At 39.8% G+C, this 24,286-nt stretch overlaps 1 protein-coding gene across 3 annotated transcripts in view; it reads right to left on the reverse strand.

The window, feature by feature from the left end:
* LOC134412621 (serine/threonine-protein phosphatase 4 regulatory subunit 1-like) overlaps positions 1–24,286 on the reverse strand; it is a 54,418-nt gene that overhangs the window by 22,308 nt on the left and 7,824 nt on the right. For all 3 annotated transcript variants that reach the window (XM_063146581.1, XM_063146573.1, XM_063146565.1), the window contains 8 exons: positions 17,340–17,472; positions 15,740–15,846; positions 14,204–14,346; positions 10,611–10,757; positions 5,883–5,990; positions 5,212–5,277; positions 3,809–3,967; positions 1,364–1,518 (listed from right to left, as the gene is read on the reverse strand). In XM_063146581.1, the coding sequence (XP_063002651.1) occupies positions 1,364–1,518; positions 3,809–3,967; positions 5,212–5,277; positions 5,883–5,990; positions 10,611–10,757; positions 14,204–14,346; positions 15,740–15,846; positions 17,340–17,472 (1,018 nt within the window). The remainder of the gene's footprint in view (positions 1–1,363; positions 1,519–3,808; positions 3,968–5,211; positions 5,278–5,882; positions 5,991–10,610; positions 10,758–14,203; positions 14,347–15,739; positions 15,847–17,339; positions 17,473–24,286) is intronic.

Raw genomic sequence — 24,286 nt, forward strand, 5'->3', positions numbered from 1 at the left:
AATATAAAAAACAAGATAGCGAGACAGACAATCAGCAGTCAGAAACAAATAATGATTGCATCAGTCAGTACAAACACTAGGAACTTCACATTTGGATCTCATTTCTTTATGAACCATCCAGCCGTCTCCTCTCCCTATGCTATAACTCCACCATTAGGTCCCTTATTTCAAGGCCTGATTGTGCCTTATTTTCAAGGTTGGCAGCTATAGTTAGCTTTCCTCCTCTCAGCTCAGCCTTAAAAATTCTGTTTCACAGAAGCAACAGCTAGGTGCATCAAATATTCACTCTGTATTTATCACAGGACAAACTCATTAAGTCAAGGTTTCAACCCTGCTCTTAATCGCAAGCTTATCTGGTCATGTTGTGCAAATGTGACCTCTGAAACTATTAGTTGCCTCACTATTTAGAATCATAGAATAGTAGAGTTGGAAGGAGCCTATAGACCGAGTCCAACCCCCTGCTCAATGCAGGAATCCACCTTAAAGCATCCCTGACAGATGGTTGTCCAGCTGCCTCTTGAAGGCCTCTAGTGTAGGAGAGCCCACAACCTCCCTAGGTTATTGGTTCCATTGTCGTACTGCTCTAATAGTCAGGAAGTTTTTCCTGATGTCCAGTCAGAATCTGGCTTCCTGTAACTTGAGCCCATTATTCCATGTCCTGCACTCTGGGATAATCAATAAGAGAACCTGGCCCTCCTCCGTGTGTCAACCTTCTAAGTATTTGAAGAGTGCTATTATGTCTCCCCACAATCTTCTCTTCTCCAGGCTAAACATGCCCAGTTCTTTCAGTCTCTCCTCATAGGGCTTTGTTTCCAGACCCCTGATCGTCCTTGTTGCCCTCCTCTGAACACACTCCAGCTTGTCTGCATCCTTCTTGAAGTGTGGTGCCCAGAACTGGACACAATACTCAAGATAAGGCCTAACCAGTGCCGACTAGAGGGGAACTGGAACCTCACACAATTTGGAAGTTATACTTCTATTAATGCAGCCCCAAATAACATTTGCCTTTTTTGCTGCTACATCACACTATTGGCTCATATTCAGCTTGTGATCTACAACAATTCCAAGATCCTTCTCACTTGTAGTATTGCTGAGCCAAGTATCCACCATCTTGTAACTGTGCAATTAGTTTCTGTTTTAAAGGTTATTTTTTGAACATTATTGTCGAAATCCTATTTCCCTTCATTATAAGAGCGTAAAAACATGAACATATTGAAATTACAACCATCGAGGCTAAGCATCTTGATTTTAAAAAGCTTCAGAAGAACCCCTTATCAGTTTCTTTGCTGATTTTTCTCTTGGATGAAAGAATAGAGTTATAGGTTCAAATTAGCCAGTTATCTATAATGCCAGATGACTGTACCTAGATGGCAAGATATTTGCGCTGTTGCTTGTTGGACATGGACTAGAAGACCGAATACTGAGTGTCCCATCTTCCCGAATGTAAAGACCAGCACTGGAGGGGTTTGCAAAAGTAGAAATAAATGGTCCGAGAGACTGGAAAGCAGCTTGACGAACCTAGAACATTAGAAGATAAAATGAGTTTAATAACTCTTCTTCTCAGAGTTAAGTGTTCAGAAGATCCAGTACAGTTTGGTGTTCTAATACTATTCAAAAGTATATTTTATTTAGTCTAATCAGGAAACTGCAAGGCATCAGGGCAGATATTCAGCTTAAGATTATTGCTGCAAAAACAATTCAATGTATAATTTAATTGTATTAATTTAATTGTTTTAGCTGTCTCATAGATCCAGACGAATATCAAACATTAAACAGATTTAAGGCATCAATCAACCTACAACCCTACCTGGACAGAAATAGCCTTGTGTCAGTTATTCAGAGTCTGGTAACCTCCGATTTGGATTATTGCAATATATTATGTGGGGCTATCTTTGAAAATGGTCTGGAAACTTACTGGGACTGGCTGATGTAATCATAAAATGCCAGTACTTCTCCATCAGCACTGGTTGCCAATCCATTTCTGGACTGAATTCGAAGTGTTGGTTTTAGACCTTAAAGCCCAAAATGGCTTTGGGCCAGGTTATCTGAGGGAACATCTCCTCCCATATTTACCTACCTGAACAGTACGATCATTGTCTGAGGCCCTCCTCTAGGTGCCAGGCTCACCTGACAGCTACATAATAGTATTTCCAATGCCAGGTGAGAACCTTTTTATTTCCCACATATTTTAAGAACTTTTAAGTGTTTTAGTACTCTTTTCTGCTGCTAGTTTTGATTTGCTTTCATATTTGTACTGTATGTTTTTAATATATTATACACTGCCTAAAGAACTTCAGTTATTGGTTTTTTTAGAACTACAGAAAGTAAAAATAAATAAACATATGATTTTGTATTATACAAGCCTCAGTTATTTTCTTGAAAAAACAAATTCCACTTCTGAAATGTGAAAGGTGATCCCCTCGATTCCATCCTCCAAACAGATGATTAGTGCTGACAAAGTTAGTGATGGCCACCAATCTGGATGGTTTTAAAAAGGGGTTGGATAAATTCCTGGAGGAGAAGGGTATCAATGGCTACTAGTCCTGATGGCTATGGGCTACCTCCAGTATCAGAGGTGGTAAGCCTATGTACACCAGTTGCTGGGGACACATGGGCGGGAGGGGGTGCTGTTGAACCATGTCCTGCTTGTGGGTCCTGGATCAACAGCTGGTTGGCCATTATGTGAACAGAGAGTGTTGGACTAGATGGACCCTTGGTCTGATCCAGCAAGGCTCTTCTTATGTTCTTAACTGTCTATCTGGCACTGCATGCCAATTTAACAGGGTGAACTGCACATGAGGCCCCATATGCAATGGAAGCAATTTTATTTATTTATTTGCATGCAGTGGTTTTCTGTTTTTTGTGGGGGGGGTTGCATGTGTAGGACCCAATACAGAAGGGGATCAGTATGGGAGTGGAAGTTCACATTCTGAACAAAACTCTGCCCCACCTCTTGCAATGAACATTGGGCTTTACTCAAACGCAACTCCTTTCACCCTAAACATATAAGAAATATCTCTGAGTTTGTAATTCATTTTGTTGAAAATAGAGGAGCTTAACAAAGGAATGCAAGAGCTGCCAATGACATTGGTAAATCTAAGGAATAGACCGTTATTATTTATATAGCTTTGTCCAATGCGTAACACTTTACAAATTATAACAGTATAAGTCCACACCCGAAAGATCTTAAAATCTAAAATTCGACGCAGGGAAGACAACAGAGAAATGGGAGGGGGTGAAGGTATAAGTAAAACAAACAAAAAAAGGAAGAATGTGTTTATTTCAGTTATACATAGATAGGCTTAGTTACACTACAGTATGAGCTAAAGAGTTGTACCAAAGACATCAAAGAAGAGGTGAGTTTCAAGACATGATATGAAGGAAGTAAGGTGTTCCATCAGAGCCATGATGGAAACAGAAATATTGTATTTCAACAGAAATATTGTATTTCAAATTCCAAAATAAAAGCTGATATAAATTCTCTCTCCGCTGAAGTGAAAGGAGAAATGTTATCAATATGCATAGCATGAAGAGAGGTTTCAGGTCTGTTTTGACAACAGATCACGACTATCGTTTGATGATGATAGATTAAAACTTCCGTCATGCAGTTTGAATTACATGCAAATAACTATCGGGGGCGTAGGCGGAAGGAGGGGAGAAGGAATTCATATAAAGCAATCTTATAATTTAACAGTTGCCACTTGGATGGGTCACAGTCATTTGAGTATATGTCCTTTCATCAAAATACAGAAAAGTCCTTTCATGATACAACTGCAATTTAAGATGAACTACTGCACTCTCTGCTTACCCATCTGCAAGGGTCACTGATGAGACTGATAAAGAGGGGAGACAGCTTGCTCCTCCGAACTTCAGGCGAAATGGTATACGAGACAGCCATAAAGCATTCAGCACAAGCTTTCCGCATACCCCAAACACTATCAGAGCACAGCTCGAAAAACTTTGGGATCTGTCAAAATAAAGTGAAGACGTAGCAGATCAAAGAGTTCTAAAATAGATGTTTATTTTATTAATTTGCACTGAAGACTTCATTTCATTTTGCTTGGAAAACATTTGCTTCCGAATAATTATTTGAGGACTGGGGTTTTCTTTTGAAAACACCATTATATTAGCTGTTTGTAGCAAAGAAGAGTAAACGATATGAAGTGATTTGACTACAAATAAATTAAGACATGCATATTTATCTCAGTGACATTCTGGTTACAGATACTACCTACGTGCACTTTGCACTTCTAAGTAAATACTCATGTCACACTAGAAAGCTAAGACGCCTGAGACTGTCAATCTGATTTATTTCAATTTATGATGAGAAGCTGGCAAGCAGGGTCAGATAACTTTAAAAATATTCATGTCCTTTCAGCAAGGCTTAAAGAAGGAATGTTAACATTGAAGGATTACCCTTGTAAAATGAAGTTATCAATAGCAGCCACCACCATAGCTAACTGAAGACCAAGCACGAATGCAGTTTTAACTTGAAGGAGAAATCTGACCCTTGGATGAATTTCTGGACCACCCAAACTAATTAAAGTGGATCTGCTTTTAGCTTTGGCAAACACCAGAGCAATTATTTTTAATTGCATTCTATATTTTAAGGGCTGGAAGGAAGAAAACACTACATTTGTTTCTAGGATCTTAAGCTGCTTCCTTACTTGACTAAAATTGGGGAGCTATGCTTATGGATATGAAGCATGGCTACCTAAGAATATATTGCCTTGTATTACGTTAAAATAATTACAATATTCTGTAATTGTCTGTTTGTCCAAGGGAACTTTATTATGGGCTATTAATGCTGAGACACATTAAAACAAAGTTTAAAAATAATCATCTCTTTTATTAACAGTGGATTTTATTATTGAATTGTGGAGGAAAGTAGGATTGCTCAGGTACACCAAGCCAGTTCTAATGGAAGGCTGGCATATTCTGCATATTGTGATCCAGTTCTAATGGGAGGGTGGATGCATAACATGATCCAGTGATCCTTTGCAGAGGCAGAGGACTCAAATACACTTCCATTCCCCAACAGGCTTTCCCTTTCATTTCAGTGGAGGGAAGTACTTTGCATAAGCCAAGAGATATTTTACCACAGTGCTTCTCTGCTTAATTTATTTCCTGCTTGACATAAAATGCCAATAGTATACAATTTTCTGGAAAAATGTAACTTCAAGACTTCTGATTTGTGAGTTTTTAACATACCAAATTATTTTCTGTGGCTTCTTGCCCAACAGCATTGCAAATATCACCAAAGTTTGCTGCACAAACCTAAAGCAAGAGAAACAAGGTATTACTTGTTTTACACATCAGTGCTGATTTCTTACTCTGAATATCTCTATTTATTCAGATCATATAGTTCTTTACAATTATAGTTCTTTACAAAGTAAATGTTTGATTCTACATTTCTATCAGACAGAATAGAACTTTGTTGTCTATGTACTCAACTAGAAAATGTATGTTTATAGTAAATTTCCTACCAGCAACATTATATAACATCTACAGGATCTGTTATTTGATTATTTTAATGCACAGTAACATCTACTCAACACATTTCATACAGAATGGACTGAAAGAATCATCAGCTCTGTGGCTCTTATTCAGGAAAGCATTCAAATATGCAACAAACTTTTAAGTATACATTGAAATGCTTGACTAAACCATGGGCTATATTTGGCTTAAGCTCATGCCATTTGTCACTTACAGTCCTGAACATCCACCTTAGCAATACAGGATGACAAGATGTAAGACAAGACATACTTGTTTTGGCCCATGCTAAAAAAAGTTTATTATTTATCAGTACTTGTGCATTACGATAATTTAACCCCAAAGTTCTAATACGTATTTTCCAATGTAGATGAACAACAAATGCTAACCTTCCGGACTTGAAAGAGTTTCCCATCACCACAGAGCTCACAGAATCGGGGAAGAAGCAAGCGTTCAACAGTAGATTTGTTCACCATAGAAGCCATTTTACAGATTATCTATTGGAGAAAAGAGATCTCAGTGCTTTCTTTCCAATTCAAGTTCTCCCCTCAGAACTGTTAAAAATTATGTTAGAAGATGCAGCTTCTTTCAGTGGGGCAAAAGGAATCATCATGGCCATACACACAACCACAATTTGCAATTATCTGTGTGCTGTGTCATATGAACACAGTGTGTGGCAGGGGGAGCTTCTTACTCATGCCATAACCAAGGGGTTGTAGCAGGGTTTATGGTGTGGGTAAGAAACCACCACTGCCATGCACTGCACCAGGTTCAGAAGACATAGCCATCCACATTGCATTGTGAGTAATTATGCAAATCACCCCCCAGGATTGTTCAAACGCAGCCGTTATGGCTCAGAAATACCTTTTGCCAGATGTGTAGGTGTCTGGACCTGCCATTTCCCAGACCTGAAATCAGGCAAGACCTCAGAGAAGGATCCCACAATGGGCCCCAAACTCAGCGTGTATGTGTGTGTGTGTGTCAGGGCATCCCAAAAAGAACTCTTGCACTCTCACTCTAGGGTGATACGGCACCCAAGCAATCAGCAGAATGGCAGAACTTAACATACTGCAGTTAAGCTGATTCCCACTTCGGATTCCCTACAATCTCTACGGGGACCTCAAGAACAGAGATGGCAATGAGCCTGCAAAGAAGCTCGAATTCAAGAGTGCAGCACAAGCCATCCCATTCCAGAGACTTATTCAAGAGGAGGAAATCCTTATATTAACTGTGGACAGGATAGGGCCCTACTAATGCACCAGGAAAAGGTGGGGTAGAAATCTTGATTACAAAGACACCCAGTTGCTGCTTAGAAATGGCTGATGCAGCACCTCTATAGACCAGCAACTAGTTTTAAGCAGCCTTCTGGACAGCTCCTTTGCTGAGCATTGCTTGGCTCTCCGACTTTGTTTTAACCTTTCTGACCCTGCTGGACAGATCCCATGCTGGCTTCCAAGCCTTCACTGAACCTTCCTGACTCGAGACTGCTTCCCTGCCTCATCAAACAGAAGCAAGACACTATAAAATGTGTACTACGTATGCCATATTATCATCCAGAGAAAGAGCTCAAGTAAATTTTACATCGTTTAGTAGTTGTACGAATGTGAAATTATGGGAGGGGGGGGATTCAAACAAAAATTAAAGATTTTTTTTCAAATTAATACACATTCAGTGAGAAAGGGATTTTAAAAGTGAAAGCTATATGAGAAAGGGATCTAAATAGATAATTTAGGGTGTAATTCCATAATTCTGTAGTCAAAAGGTGAGTAAGAAATATAAATGTATAACTTTGCTTTTATTTCGTCATCTTCTAATTTTAGTAAGATTTTTATTAGCTTTTAGATAATAATCATTTACTTTTTAGAAATCCCTTCATTTATTTTGAAGATTTCTGTACCTTCGTTCACTTAACAAACAACAACAAACACAATACAAAGTAAATATATAAAACACCATAGGAATAATAAAACAGTGGATGCAGCCTTTAAAACAATGTATAAAATTTAGCAGAAGAGACAAATACAAAATCAAGCAATAATTATGTATTTCTCAGCAGCCAGTGATTCCTGAATCTGTATCCCTACCACAATCCAGCCAGGAGCTTCTGTGCAATAATCCAGACAGCTAGGCAAGGAACCCCGTGCCGTGTATGTGGTTTCTGACCGGAGACACCAGTTGATGTCTGCACATAAACTGTCCAGTTAGATCATCAGCAGTAGTGCTAATAATCTGTTACATGGGAACAGGGATCTGTTGTTATTTTTTCTGAGTGATAGCTTCACCCATGATCTGACCAGGATTATGAGATCCCAGCTGTCAAAGAACTTCCACCAACTGCATATTACAACCATGAAACTAACAGAAAGGTTGCTTCCGGGCTTGACATCTCTGTCATAAGCGAGTCCCTGAATCTGTCTGCAACCCTTTCTGCTCCCTCTGGAAGGAAGAACCTGGACTGTATTAATAAGTGCCAAGGAACAAGAGACTGAAAGCCCACCCCGCAACCCACCATAACCCTAACCATGTTGTACTTTGTGAAGATTTTAATTAAAAAGTGTCCTGGGTGTTCAGTAGGGTATAAATACAAAAGAGAGAATGACATTCCCAGCTGTAAACAGTAAGTTTGTTTATTTATTTATTTATTTATTACATTTCTATACAGCCCAATAGCCGAGCTCTCTGGGCGGTTCACAAAAATTAAAACCATTCAAAGTATAAAACAACAGTATAAAACCATAATATAAAATACAATATAAAAGCTCAACCAGATAAAAACAGCAGCAATGCAAAATTACAAATTTAAAACCATGTTATTTAAAATTTATAGACTGTTAAAATGTTGGGAGAATAAAAAGGTCTTCACCTGGCGTCTAAAAGCATATAATGTAGGTGCCAAGCGAACCTCCTTAGGGAGCTCATTCCACAGCTGGGGTGCCACAGCAGAGAAGGCCCTCCTCCTGGTAGCCACTTGCCTCACTTCCTTTGGCAGGGGCTCACGGAGAAGGACCCCTGAAGATGACCTTAGGGTCCAGGCAAGTACATATGGGAGGAGGCGTTCCTTCAGATAACCTTTCAAGTTCCCGCTTGCCTACCCACAAAACCCTCCAATCCCTCAATGATCAGCATATTTGAATTTCTGCGGAGGCTTTGGCTCTTTAACACCGTCACACACAGTAAACTAGTTTGCCTCAAGCCTTAAAAAGCAGAAAGGGCTCTAAAACGAACTTTTAAAACCACCAAACAACCCTACCAAATATCTCAGTTATAGTTTTATAACTATTAAGTTGCCAATACTATAAGAGCTCAAATATTGCAAAGATAAGGCTTCAAAACCTTTGCTTTTTTTTTTTTTTTTAAAAAAAAGTCTCAATGGGTTGGATCCAACATCATCATTCCACCAACTGAACAGACTGCTGGTGGAATGGGATTTCCATAGCCAGAGGGTTGAGGGACCCTCTAGAAGAGGATTTGGCAGGGGGCTGAGTCCCAGTCCACCAGCAATATATGTTCCACTGGTGGAACAACAACACTGGATCCAGCACAAGATGTGGATGTGTGTGTGTGTGTGTGTGTGTGTGTGTGTATAGTAATAAAAAGAACACCTTAATATTTAAAGAGCTTAGCCTTTGCAACAGAATGCCAAATAAGAATTTGGAGAACATTATTCAATTTCGATTTTAATGGAATTGTCAGTCCCTGAAAATGACATCTGGCATTCAGATGTTACTTTGGAATCTGGCCTAACCAATTTCCAAACAAGAAATTGTAACCTAGCTGGTAAAGTCATTTTATGGGTGAAGTGTCAGATGCCTGTGCTAAAATGGAGTTACAAACTTTCACATTTATGGAAAGAACTGATTTTGTGCAAATTAACTGAAGAACTCGAGACATTTGGGAATTAAAAGATTTCATAATTTATATTTCACTATAAAAAGCTAACATGAAGCAATGAAATATTTTCTATAGATTCCTAGACATCACTGTGAAGACAAAGCAAAGCTTTAAGACAGTGCCATTAAAAAAAGTTGCCAAGTATTTTAATGCTAGATCTCATAGCCCAATGAAATCAAATGGGAGCATGTGTGACTATTTGGAAGGATCAAAGCTATTTTTTTGTTTTCTTCCAAGAGTTGATTCTTTTAGCAGCTGGAAATTTTTTAAAACCTCACTCTGTATTTTGACCTCCAAATAGTTACATTATTGGCCCACTGTGCATTTAACTGACCTGGAATATAACAATGTTGATATATTAGAGTGCAAGCTAAAAAATCTGTGTTATATGGAACTACACACAAGTGACTTTAGAGTCAGGGGAAGAGAACTTTATATTTACAATTCTTATTACATTTAACAACTGAAGAGTTAAAATCTAGACAGATATTCTGTCTTTTGTGAAGAAGTGATCTATTCTCTGTTTGCCAGTATTCATTATGTTCTAATTTGGGGGTTTACTGGAACTGTATAATTTGACAACACATTAAAACGAGCTTTAAGAGCAGCTCTATTCTGTAAATACCATTTCAGGATCTTTCTTTTTTAAAATAAAGGAGAGGAAAATAGGATTTGGAATTTGACTTCAAGCTACTGAAGGCTCAATATCAATAAGCCTCCAGAGCAGTAATTCCCAATGGTGGATCATGGATTATTTGTAGGTGACAGGGGCTTTATAAGAGTGGCATAGAATGTAGCAAGCAGTGTCCGCTGAAACTAATATGGCACAATGAGTTGTCTGGTGATTTCCTAGTCAGTAAGAGAGATGAATAGGACATTTTCAGAAACAAATTTTGTGACTGGTTTGCTCCTCCCACTTGGGCATGGATTCTCAGAAGCCTCTAAGAATGAAGGTTTCTATCTAGCGGGTGACAATCCTGTAAGAGTGTGCCCTAAAACATGTCATGATACTAGATATACCACGGTTCACTGTACATTTTGCTTCTTTCAAAATCTATCTTAAAGTGTTTTATTCTGCTTTTATTTTATTTTATCTTGTACACCACTCTGAAATTTTCAATGGGGAGTGGTATATAAATATTGTAAATAAATAAATAAAATATACAAGTTAGCTCTCTACTATCAATTTAGAAAAACATCCAAATAAAAAGAAAACTACTACTTACGTTTACTGCCTCCACCTTGTATTCATCATCGCTATCCGGAGCAGAGAGGTCCAACAGGATTGGGCACACTTTTTTTTCAATATCATGTTGGGCAACAAGACTTTGTTCCAGTAGAATCAGTAGTGAATCCTGGCTTGCTTTTCTAACCTACCAATTTGTAAATAAGGAAATGAAAACCACTAAGGAAGGACTTTTCTCCTGTATATAAAAGGTGTGACAGTAGTACCACATTGCATTAACTAACAATTCTGTATTTTAATTTTAATTGAACACACACAGAGAACGATATCTACATCTACCTCTCTACATTCCAGAGGAACTGGCTCAGTTCGGAAAACATGTTTGTCAACAGTGGTTTTAGAACCCCACAGTGGCATTTTTACACTAGTTGAGAAACGTGTTGTCTAGCAGGAAAACTCCACACAACAGTCTTTTTTTTTTAAACACTCCACACAGAATATCCATGCTGTGCAAAGGAGTTCCTGCACAACCACTGTGTCATGTGTTGTGTGGTGGACTCCGTGGAGTTTTCTGTGGAGTTGAGTTGACTTTTCCCACTGGCTATAGAATTCTCTGGCAAGGGCGGCGAAAGGAGTGAGTGCCGCTCTAGGAGAGCCGCTGGGATTGGGTTTTTTGCAGCAATGGCTGATGGGATACCATCGGGAAGACATGGGGAGGAGAGAGGGCAGAGGAACTGTCAATCAAACATCATGATGGATTTTACTCAACTCCACAGCAGCCCAGTCACACAATGGCGGAGTAAGAACATGTTGTATGGAGAGTATTCCCTAAAAACACAACCATTTAATGGAGTTTTCACACCGTGTTGACTAACGTGTTGTCCGAACTGAGCACTGTGAAAGATGTCTATGGTGCCTCAGTAGTCAAATATAGTTACACAAAATCATATCATGCTGATTTCAGAGAGTATACACTTAATTCATATCAGTACCACAGTAATACTGGAGGACAACCAAGGTTTCAGTCCAAACGTTTGGATTCCTATGCAAGAATGCCCTCCTGGTTTACCACGGAAGGGGTTGATCTAGGTGCAGGCCTGAAATTATTATTACATTTCTATATCGACCCGTAGCTGAAGATCTCTGAGTGGTTCACAAAAATTAGACATTTGCCTGATCACCTGTGACAAGTAAGAATAATCTGCAGGTGATCAGGCAGAACAATTCTGTACGTTAGAAGAGGACTATTTTTTTTCAGGAGTAGGAGGTCTTTCAGGATAATGATATTCTGACAAACGACTAGTAAGTATGTGTGTGAAATTGCCCAAGTAAATTTCTTGTGTGCCAGTAACATATGTGGGCTAACTACAAGGCTGCATAGCTAGCATTGCCCTGACAGACAAGCAAGCCTTATGTGCACAAGAATGTCTTCTATACCCTGGAACCACTAAAGCAGGCAGTATGCTAGCTGGAAAGATGGCTCATTATATACCCTTCACATATGTTCTTTTCGATACATGAAAATAGCAATCCTCAAGACTTCCTCATATAAAGATTTATTCCAAGACAACCTCCTAACTCACTTCTGACTTACATAAATACACACATTTAAATAGTAAATCAGAGCCACAAGTATCACCATACGTTGATTAAGAGCTTTTGACATGCCATTTCATTTTAAGATAGTAGCATATTTATTATCTTGGACAGGTAGAATTCAAAATCAAATACATGCACCTGAATGTGACTGAAAGATATTAGCAAGAGTGTAGGCTAAAACTGAGGTTTCCTTGTCCACTCATCCGAGTAATTAGTTCAAGATAAGAACATCGATATACCCTGAACGTATCTCATATATTAAGTGATATAAACATGCCTCTTAATCACATCAACAGAAGCAGCTGCTATCCGAGAATGAATTCCAATTTGCTAATCTATTTAATCCCATCCAGTTGCATTGGCTGTCTTATTTGTTTCTCAATTCATGACTTTGACCTTTAAAACCCTGAACGATTTAGGACCAGGTTATCTGAAGGACTGCTTGTACCCAAATGAACTGGCCCAGGACCTGAAATTGGCCTCAAAGGCCCAGATCTCTGGGGCTCACCATCTAGCTCTCTCAGGTTGTCAAGTACAGGAAACGTGGCCTTTTCAGTTGCACCCTGATGTCTATAGAATTCTTTCCCTAGAAAAGTACACAGGGCCTCTTCAGTACTTACCTCTAAGTGGACCTTGAAACCTTTTCATGCTTCACTGAGCTTTGTATTGCTTTTTAAAATGTGAGCTGGTATGTTATCTGCTGCTGTTTTGTGTGGTTAGTTTTGATTGGTTTTAATTGTTTTGGAGAGAGCAATTCTATGGTCCCTGGGAGAGCGTTCCAGGGGCCAGAGGATTTTTCAGAGTCCGGAGGCTGCAGGCACTGCTATGACCTTGGGAGGGGGAGTCTACATTCTGGACCCTTCACCATCGCAGCAGCCAGCTGCTTCCCAGGGTCATAAATGCAACATCGGGGGAAGAAAAGGGGATGCTCCAATGGGTGGGGAGAGGAGAGGCTGGGATCCGCTCTATCCTGTGGCTTCTCCAGACCCGTCCCTGGCACACAGCTCCTCTAGATGGGCTCAGAGGCCTCTCTAGAGAAAAATATAACAAAAGGGGGATGGAGAGGTGAAAATTGCCTCCATAGTTCATTCCACCCAGTTGGCAACAGCCCAGCAGGGCACAGGATACTTGGAAGCCTCCAAGATGTATATTTAAACGTTTTCTGATTTTGTAAGTTGGCTTGGAAGGGTTTTTACCCAAATAAATCTATTAAATAATAAATGGTACATTTAATTATAAACAATACATTTTAATACACTAAAATGTATTTTAATGTATTCTCCCAGACATTTAGCAATATGTAATGAGCCTGGGTCTGTTTTGGGGCTCATCGTTTTTAAAGTTGTTATAGTGTTTTTAAATGTATTTAAATGCATGCTTTTTGTGGGTTTTAATTTGTGTATATTGTTTTTAAGTGTTTTTATCTTACGTGAACTGCCCAGAGAGCTTCAGCTGTGGGGCGGTATACAAATGCAAATCATCATCATCATCATTTTAGATTGTCTAATTAAAACTACACACCACAATGAATAGCTCTTCCCATTCGCTGTGTTTCTACATAATGTTATATCATGCTTGGTATTATAAGAATGAGGCTTACGCTTACACATTCTCCTTCCTCCCCTCTCCTCTCCTGAAGCAGCTGCGAGGAGAAAATCAGAAGCTTCTACTTTTAGTTTGGATTAATTACATTTAAGTGTATCCTCTGAACCCTGAACTGTGATTAATCGTCATTATGGTTTGTCAAAACAAGCTACCTTCATAAACTTTAGTTTGAAGTTGGGTTGTTTCAGCAAATCATAGTTAAGATAGCCACAGTTTGTCCTGGCTTAGACATCACTACAAGTTGCAGTTAATTTAAAATGGAAGCAAAAGTTTTCAAACGCCTCCCCACAGCCATGTCAGAAGAGGATGGGGAGGAGCCGAAGGCATGCTGTATCTTCTTTTGTAACACTAAGCAATGGTGTAGAATTGTATCCCAAGAAAAATTCACGACACTAGACTGAACGAGACATTCAGTACAGAACCCTTTACCTGGTTGTTTGGATCTGTGAGGTATCTCACCACAATGGGCATAAGGTATTCTGAGAATGCTGTAGGGAAGCTTGGCCTACTCTCCTGTAGGAAAATGGCAATGGGTGGTATCTGCTCCATTAGCTCCGTCCGAACGGTAGGCTCTGTGGATTTAAAGAATAAAGCAACAGCTTTAGTTATTACTTCAAAGACAGTAGTCACATCCACTGAACAGATTGAATTTTGTGCTGTGAAACTAAATAAATAGCAAAATCTTTTAGAATTACAGCATTTAATAGCACTGAAAAACAGATGAAATTATTTTTCATGCCAAACTAAGTGAGGCAGGTAGAGGGCCTTCTCTGCTGTGGCACCCTGGCTGTGGAATGAGCTTCCTAAGGAGGTTCGCTTGGCACCTACATTATACGCCTTTAGACACCAGGTGAAGACCTTTTTATTTTCCCAGCATTTTAACAGTCTATAAATAAATTTTAACTGGTGTTTTAAATTTGTAATTTTGCATTGCTGCTGTTTTTATCTGGTTGAGCTTTTATATTGTATTTTATATTATGGTTTTATACTGTTGTTTTATATTTTGAGTGTTTTTAATTTTTGTGAACCGCCCAGAGAGCAACGGCTATTGGGCAGTATAGAAATGCAATAAATAAATAAATACATAAATAATTTTTAGTGAACTCAGACAGGGCACATGCTTTGCACTAGGGCTGCGCAGCCACCCCCCGATCCACCTCGGAGGCCGATCCGGAGCCCCCGAAGCAGCCCTGATCAGACCCGCTTCGGCGCCTAAGCTGAGGCGAGATGCGGGCCTTCCAAGGCAAGATGGAGTTTTCTGCATGCCCCCCACCAGTATCCTTACCTGCTGCCATCCTTCGCTGCTGCCATCTTCTGGTGGCTTCCGGTCCCACCGGCGCTGGAAATGACCGGAAGTAGGCCGCGCCATTTTAAGTTATCGCGTGGCCTCTGCTGATTAGCTACTGTAGTTTGTGACCATAGAGGTACTAAACTACGGTGGCCGTAGAGGTACTAATCACAGCAGAGGCCATGGGATATCTTAAAATCGTGCAGCCTACTCCCTTTCATTTCCGGTGGTGGCACCGGAAGCCACCAGAACTAAGATGGAGGTGGCAACGGAGGCAGCAGGTAAGGAGACCGGTGGGGGCTGGGGCTGGCTCCGAAGCGCCGAGGTGGCTCGAAGCTTCAGAGCCAATTGGCTTCAGCTTTGGAACACCTCGGCCTTCGCCTGAACCGCCTCGGATCCGGTTTGGAAGAGTTCGAATCACCCCTATCCGCTTCGGATTCGAGGTTCGGATCACAGCCCTACTATGCACTTTGTATCTAGCATTCAGAACTCATTCCAGGTTCAATCTCTGCAATCTCCAGGTAGGGCTAGTAAAGACATATGTCTACATAGAGCTGCTGCCAGTTATTGGAAACAATGCTTAGCAGGATCAAACAAGTATGCTCTTTTCTATCCCCATGAGCAGTAACACAAAATGCCACTTCAAGGAAGAAAGATGTAAAAACTTGAGCTCTCACCTGTATCTTCAGACAACCGCACAACTATTGCCATTACTGTCAGGTAATCTTCTTCATTATGACTGAAATCTCGGAAGACATCAAGTAGACCCCTGGCAATGATTTGCCTGTAAAGCCAACAAATAATTTCCTATTTTTTAAAAAAGGGAACATAGGACCCATACATTGTGAGCAAGATAAAGTGACCAGACAGTCTGATTTATCTTAAAGTGTGGGTAATCTATTTATATTAGATTACCTTTCGTGTACATAAAATGTAATATAACATCATGAAACTTGTTTATTTACAATATTTATATACTGTTCAATTATCTAACACTGATAATAACTTGGGGATCTAGCTGAGGCTTTATTATACAAACCTTGGCCACAATTTTCACTGCTCAGAAAAATACGAATGCATTTCAGTGGCTGTGTTCCAAATAGAATCTATAAGTATTCTTCAGAACTGCCTCCTGTGCCAATGCTGCCGCAAGGAAGAAACTACCTTCCCTTCCCATCTTTGCTCTGGTACTGCTGTGGTTTGCAAGATGGGCAACATGCCACGGTCCTCATCCCTTCTCATGCACTATTCCCTCCTCTATTTTTAACCATGGGAAGTTGTGGCTTTTCTACAAATTGGACAAATTGAGCAAATTATGACAAACACTAACTTCCAAACCATTTTTTTTTTTTTTTTGCACATTATGGTTTGGAGCTTAGTTTGCCCAATTTTAGAGCAACTCAGAAATGGAGGAGGGAAGTGATGCATGGGAAGGCAGGAGGAAGTATGTAAACATCTTGTACGTTCCCAATTTGTCAAAATTATGAATCATCTGGATAGCGATTTCATAGCTACTGACACCAGCAGGGCAGAAAGAGAGTGTTCCACACTTGCTGCTGCTAGATTCCAGCCCCACCCATCACCTTTGATACGTTCATTGCTGATATATAATAACGATGATGCCACAGAATATTGAGATCCAGCAACCCCACCTTGACAACATGAACAGTTGCTCTGGGGGCTGCTCCTGATCAATTGGTCAGAGTACGAATTATGGGAGGGACAAAGGGGGCATGGCTTCCTTAGCGTTAGTGCTTGCAACCTTAGTTACTGTTTTTAGAAGGTTGTGAGTGGCAAAATACAGGATGTCATGCGCAGGAATTGTGGATTTCATTAAGAGACTCTTATCTTTCATCCCAAAGGACAAGACAGTTCCCTCAATCAAGTTCATCCCAACTTCACTTCAGATCATATAGCAGCTACTTAGCAGTGCCATAATATTTCTGAATAATGCCATCTTGCTGATAAAAGAAGGAAGCAGTTAGAGGCAGGAGGCTAGATTTTTTGTGGGGAGGGGACAGAATGGGACTTATAGTTAATTGACAGCTGATGGTAGCTGAAGCTTTTTACTCCCCATTAATGATCTGAGCAGTTCAATTTACGGAATGGAAACATGTGGTTTTTATTTTTTAAAAGAAATACTATATAATATTATTACATGTTTAAAATCTCTGTGATTAAAATCTATAATAAAAATATTACCTATACCAAATACCCACGAAAAGGAGGGAAAAAATTACAAAGTAATAATATTAGCATAATTATTTGCATTGTTACCTGTTAAATATATTATCACTAAAAGCATATTTTTCCAGACGTGCAAGCGGAGCCAAGTTATCCTGCCCTGGAATGTCCAAGAACGCAGTTATCCTCATGCTATCACAATCTGGTCCATAGTCTTCAAACCCAACTTGAAGGGAAGAAAAGTAGCACGTTAGCAAGGGGGGATGCAAATGCTCAGCACCAAATATGCCTCGTGAGCAGAATTTGAACCTTTAAAAAAATAATCTACATTAAAAAAAAGCAAAAAACAAGGTTGCCAACTTTCACATGCTTTGCAATTTCTTAGCTAATGAGAATTTTGATAAAGCGCTATGAGAATTATTGGTACAGATAAAAGCTTGCAAAACTGAAATGAACTTGGAAAGAAAGGCTCCGTTGTTTGTGAATGAGCAAGTGTGCCGGTGCACCCTGCCCAATCATTGCTGCTGTGATGGGGAGGGTTTAAACCCTGGGCCCCATCTCTGGCTTGTTGCTCTCTGGCTTGCACGTCGCAGCTAACAACCCTGGGATGAAGCATCCTTGCTGCTTTTGCTCGCAGCGGGAGAAATCGGGCCACGTTGACAACAAACCAGGGTTTTTAAAAAAACTTAGGTTATGACATGTGAACTGGGCCAATCTGGTGAATGTCACACTTAAAAAAACAACTGAATTGTAGAAGATTCTGCACAGCAGAGGTACAGAAACTCAGGCCTGTAGCCCAATCCAGCTGTACAGGGTTCCAAACCAGCACTCCAGGGTTCCTCAGAGGTCAGGCCCCCTGCCCTACTACATGCTTTCCCCGAACCATCAATCATTTGGAGTGGTCTTGGCTTTTGTGAAATGTTTTCCTCATTCTAACAAGTTGAAATGCCTCTCCTGAGGCTTTGTTACTAGTAGTAAGAGCTTACACTTAAAATATGCTGGTATCTGCTTGGCCCTGCCCCATTTACCTTTGGACCAGACCTCTTTTGCTTTCAGTCATGCCCACCACTGGAATACACCCACCACAAGAGCTTTTCCGAAATGAAATTCGGCCCTTGGGCTGAAAGAGGTTCAACACACCCCTGCTGTCAGGTAACTGCTCGGTAAATCAGGCAATAATAGAAATATACAAACTCATTAGCTGTAATTAACAATATCCTAGAACAGGTTATAGATGAACAGCTTGTTCCATCCATATTCAGGTGTATGGAAAAATGGAAAGTAGAAAATCACTAAGTCTTCGAATGTTTGTGTTCACATTCAGGACACCGTTCCACATTTCAGATTAGAATGCAGCTTCACTGTCAACAAGCATTTTCGAAGATGAGGAGAGGAAAGATTGGAAGCAAAGCCTCCTGAACAGTGTTTGACTAACATAACATGCAGACTTAATAGATGAATGTCTAAATATGTACACATTTTTAAGCATGGGTAGTAGTATTTCTAATATCACTATTTCATTGTCTAAAAATATTCTTTGTTTTCTATATATATAGTGAAAATCTCAGATTTTAATAGGTATAGCATACCACATTAAGATAATCAATACAAAGTGATTGTAGGTTGTTTTACTGCTTTCTGTTTCTATAAATATGGTGTGAGAGTTTCATACTACAATTATTTAAAAATTTAGGATTTCTCAGTAACTAATATACTGATTGGCAGGGGGGGATGCTGTGCTACCTTACTCCATTCATTGTGCAACTTTATTTGGTGCAAACCAATCCCGAATTTATTTATATACTCTAATTCAGAAAGCAAAAGTGCAAATATAATAATAATAATAATAATAATAATAATAATTTAATATTAGTACTTTTTGACTATTCAGAAGGGTTCACATACATTAACTCAGTAATCCTTACAACAGTCTCTAAGGTAAGGCAGTATTTTAATCCCCAGATTGCAGATGGGGGCTGAGAGATAGTGGCTTGCTTAAAGCCACAACATAGATTCATGGCTAAGGTGAAATTTGAACCAGGAACTTCTCAACTTACATTCTTAGCCTATATGCAGAAGTCTCTCTCTCTCTCTCTCTCCCCTTTCTCTCCCTCTCCCACACGCACACACCTGCATGTAGCCTACATATTCCTGTTCAAGAAACTCTCCTCCCCAAACAAACTCATGATGATGATGATGATGATTCATGCCCAAAGCAGTTTACAAAAAGATACTAAAGAAATAATAAATAATTAAAATAATTAAAACATAAACACACAAGTCAAGATCCACAAAACAGCAGCTTCAGAGCAATAAAAAAATTAAAAAATGGCAAATCACTAAATGTTAAAAAATCTGTGTGAACAAGTAGGTTTTCAAGCCCACCTGAATGCCAGAACAAAGCAGGCCTGGTGGGTCTAATTGTTGAGGGTATTCCACAATTTCAGTCCCACCAAAGGAAAGGCCCTATTTTTTACATCACCCAAAACACTAATAGTAACAGAAGAGGGCCTCTGAGGCTGTTCTGAAGGCTATGGGAGATAGGTTGATGAAAAGTTTCAGAATATAATATTTTAAAACTAAACAATAGATCATGTTTCTGTTTGGTGGTATCCATATTTAAATTTTATTTGTAACATTAGCTACTGATCTCCTGTTCAGCTTAGTTTGCTTTTTGTAATTACATGATAAACTTTACAATGTGGACGAATGCCATTGTTGTTGCTTTGATTTACAAGAAAGGGTTAAATACCGTACGAAACGGAGGGAAAAACGGGTTTCTGCTGATAATGAAACTATTACTAGTTAAATACCATACCACTATTACGCACTATCCTGCAAAAAATTGCAAACTCCAACAGACAGCTCTAAGAAATTATACCTTAAGTATGTAATAAAAGAAGTCATCAGTCACTTTCAAAGAGTGAAAAACAAGCTGCAAGTGCAGATGCCCTAGCCCTTGTGGTCTATCACCCTAACCAGATGAACCTAGTATGCTGCGATATGTGTTGCATTTGTTCACGCTCACTCTCAGTGGCTCTTACAGCAGTAAAAAACAACAACCCAAAACACTTAAATGCAATAAAATGATTGCAGGTCAAAAAAGGAAATTGATCTGTCAGGTAATAATATACAAAGCCAGCAACTGGTTGCTAAATGCTGGATTGAACAACGTGTTTAAATAAATGCTCGGATTAGCTCAAGGAACGTATAATCTTGGAAACATTAAATATTTTGCATACCTATGTCAAGTTTAACTGGCTACAACAATTAATGCCTTGACACGAATTTAAGGAGCTGGCAACCCCTGTTTCTTGACTTGACTAACAGCCAATAGGATGGGCGGGCCAGAAGATTAAGAGATGTGGAAGCCAGCAACATTTGTTGTATGTGACAGAAGCCAATAGAATCACTGGGGAGAGATTCAATATGGCCGATGCAATAGGATAAGAAATGACAAGATCATGAGTCACTCTTCTGGTAGCAGGGATGAAGTGAAAAGGGTATTTACTGGCAAAATTGCAGAGGGAAAGCAAAGGATTTCTCAAAATGTCTCAGGACAAAGGAGAAGAGCACAGTAGCTAAGCACTTGTACAAAGTATTACCGTATTTCTTCGATTCTAAGACACACTTTTCCCCCATATAAACATTTCTAAAAACGGGGTGTGTCTTAGAATCACGGGTGTGTTTATTATTTCTTAGAATCAAAGCTTTTTTTCTGTAGGTGCTACTGAAATTAGTGTGTGTCTTACAATCAATGGCGTCTTAGAATCGAAGAAATATGGTAGTTGGCAAAATTACTGTCAGAGGCTGAAAACTACCTTAGATGTTACTTTTCCTTAAAGAAGGAAGTAGAGAAAGTGTGTTTGGGAGGTGGGGTGGAGACATCAGATGTAAGAGATTGACGGAACAAACATGCACAGATCCTGCAGACTTTGTTCCACCCTCACCCACCCCCTGCTTCTCTTCATAGTTCAGGTTTGGCAAAATTGCCTCCTTGCAACAAGATGCAGCCCTCTGCGGACAGACACAGAGAACAAATGCAGCCAGCTACAGCACTCTGCTAGAACACAGCAGTGCGGTGTGGCAATTGTGCCTGCATTCTGAGTTGTCCTCTCACTCTCAATCACCTGGCAGAGAAGCAACACCCAGAAGAACAGATGTGGGAAACACAGCAGCATGTCCTAGCTGTTATCTTTACAGCCTGTCTTTCAGTCCTTGCAGAAATAAGAGTCAGATAGCACCTAGACTAGGGGCAGTTTTAGCCCACCATCAAGGAGGAACCTTCAAGGGCAAGCATTGTAGTGGTGCATTGTGCTATGTGCTACAATGCTACTACACTGGCAAGCCTCAGCATTTTTTTTTTCTTCAGGAAGGGAAGGGCCTGTAAAATAAGCTGAAAGAGAAATGCTGGGGTGCAAAGGAGTTTTGGGGAGTGCAACGAAGTAAAACTGCACTATCTATTTTTATTTTGAAGCCTGCGCTACTTGGCTCTTAAAGATGCCACCACAAAGCATCTAGCATGGCCCCAAGTCCAAAATTGGAGAGGAAACATAAGAAAAAATAGTATTAATCAATTAATGGTGCATATCCTCCTTTCAGCCCCTCACAGACAAATTACTATGATTAGTACGCAAAAATAGACGATAAAAATAATAAAATTGGTGAGACCTGGCAAACCATGCCACAAATTAAGACCTGTTTTGCTTAGGCAATAAGCAATGCTAACAGTGTAACCCTATACATGCCTACTCAGAATTTCAGTGGGGCTTACTCCCAGGTAAGTATGTACAACTTCAGCCAAAGAGAGGAAGCTATGCTATTGTGTGCCTTTTTCAGATCTCCTGATAATCTCAGGCTACCTTACCTATTCAACTTGTATGCAGAACACATCATGCGACGTGCTGGGCTTGACGAATCCAAGGCTGGAGTTAAAATTGCAGGAAGAAACATTAACAACCTCAGATATGCAGATGACACCACTTTGATGGCTGAAAGCGAGGAGGAGCTGAGGAGCCTTATGACAAAGGTGAAAGAAGAAAGTGCAAAAGCTGGGTTGCAGTTAAACCTCAAAAAAAACAAGATTATGGCAACCAGCTTGATTGATAACTGGCAAATAGAGGGAGAAAACGTGGAGGCAGTGACAGACTTTGTATTTCTGGGCGCAAAGATTACTGCAGACGCTGACTGCAGCCAGGAAATCAGAAGACGTTTACTTCTTGGAAGGAGAGCAATGACAAATCTTGGTAAAATAGTTAAGAGCAGAGACACCACACTGGCAACAAAGGTCCGCATAGTTAAAGCAATGGTATTCCCCATAGTAACCTATGGCTGCGAGAGCTGGACCATAAGGAAAGCTGAGCGAAGGAAGATAGATGCTTTTGAACTGTGGTGTTGGAGGAAAATGCTGAGAGTGCCTTGGACTGCAAGAAGATCAAACCAGTCCATACTCCAGGAAATAAAGCCAGACTGCTCACTTGAGGGAATGGTATTAAAGGCAAAACTGAAGTACTTTGGCCACATAATGAGAAGACAGGATACCTTGGAGAAGAGGCTGATGCTAGGGAAAGTGGAAGGCAAAAGGAAGAGGGGCCGACCAAGGGCAAGACAGATGGATGATATTCTGGAGGTGACAGACTTGACCTTGGGGGAGCTAGGGGTGGCGACAGCCGACAGAAAGCTCTGGCGTGGGCTGGTCCATGAAGTCACGAAGAGTCGGAAGCGACTGAACGAATAAACAACAAATCCCATCTATAGGGCGAGGCTATTTTCAGGGTAAGCATACACATTCATCTTTTCTAAGATATATGGAACCTAGCAAAGAAGAAGTTTATTTGCATAAAATTAGAAATATATGAGCCATCAGGTACAGGGATCTCTTCAGATCCCATAACTGTTCCTAAGCAATGTAAATCCTTCCACTGAATTGCTACTATAGCAACATGTAGCTTTACTGCACTGCCACCATAACAAAGATGTAATGTGAATCATTTCTTAAGCTGAACAAAATAAACTTACACCAATATGATGGGACTTCATATAGCTCCAGCAGTTCCTAAATACCAGCATGAGGTGCTTGGATTTGATCCAGCACCTCATTCAGCCTACCATGAACTGGCAGGCTATCCCTGTCTCAAAACATCCTCAATTAATGTCTAGTAAATACAAACTTGGGGATTGCAAGTGATTTGATCTCCCAGCCTCAACTACCAATATGTAAATTGAGGAAAAATAAAGACTTACCTCATAGGAGTGTTGTGAGGATAAATCAAGATAAATACCACAAAAGCACTTCAAGGGTTCCACGTTAGAAAGGTACTATGTAAAATAATCAACAACCTCTATAAAATAACTACTCCTTAACCTCACTCAGTAGCCACTTCTGATGGAAGGTTATGGAAATTGTGTTTATTTAATTTGCATACTTTATACACATTGCAATATTCAGCTTTCCTTGGTGTAGAATATGGAATATCATGGTACAGAATGTATTTATTTGATGCAAGGTACATAAGGTCTTGCTTGTGTTTTATTCTTCCAGTGTTAAATCCCGCCGGTGCTCATCCTGACTTCAGTAAAAATAATAAACAATTGTCTTCCTACTGTCCTTTTAAACATAAAGGCAAATGTATCCCTTCCTTTCTCTAGTTTCAATATTCTTACTTTTTTCACCCTTTCCTTATATGAACTGAGCTCCCTATCCTTTGCCTAATAGCTCTTCCTAAATAGTTTCCATTTTGTTAACATTTTTTCCTGGTGACTGTTGATCTGGTACTAAAAGGGTTAAATCATGTTGCACTGAAGAGGCTACTTCAAACTGAAGATGGTTCATTTCATCTGGGACAATTATATGACCTCAATGAGGGAGACATAAAAGAAGACCCCCTAAAAGACCCCAGAATCACATTAAGAAGTCTTCGTACTTACATTTCAGACCCCTGACCCATGAGTATGTAGATGTTGAAATTTTGATTCTATGGTAAATGATATTATCTAACTAATTAAGACCCCAACTAAGCCTTGCAGGACTGGCTTTGATG

Source organism: Elgaria multicarinata, chromosome 1 (assembly GCF_023053635.1).
Source record: "Elgaria multicarinata webbii isolate HBS135686 ecotype San Diego chromosome 1, rElgMul1.1.pri, whole genome shotgun sequence".
NCBI lineage: Eukaryota > Metazoa > Chordata > Lepidosauria > Squamata > Anguidae > Elgaria > Elgaria multicarinata.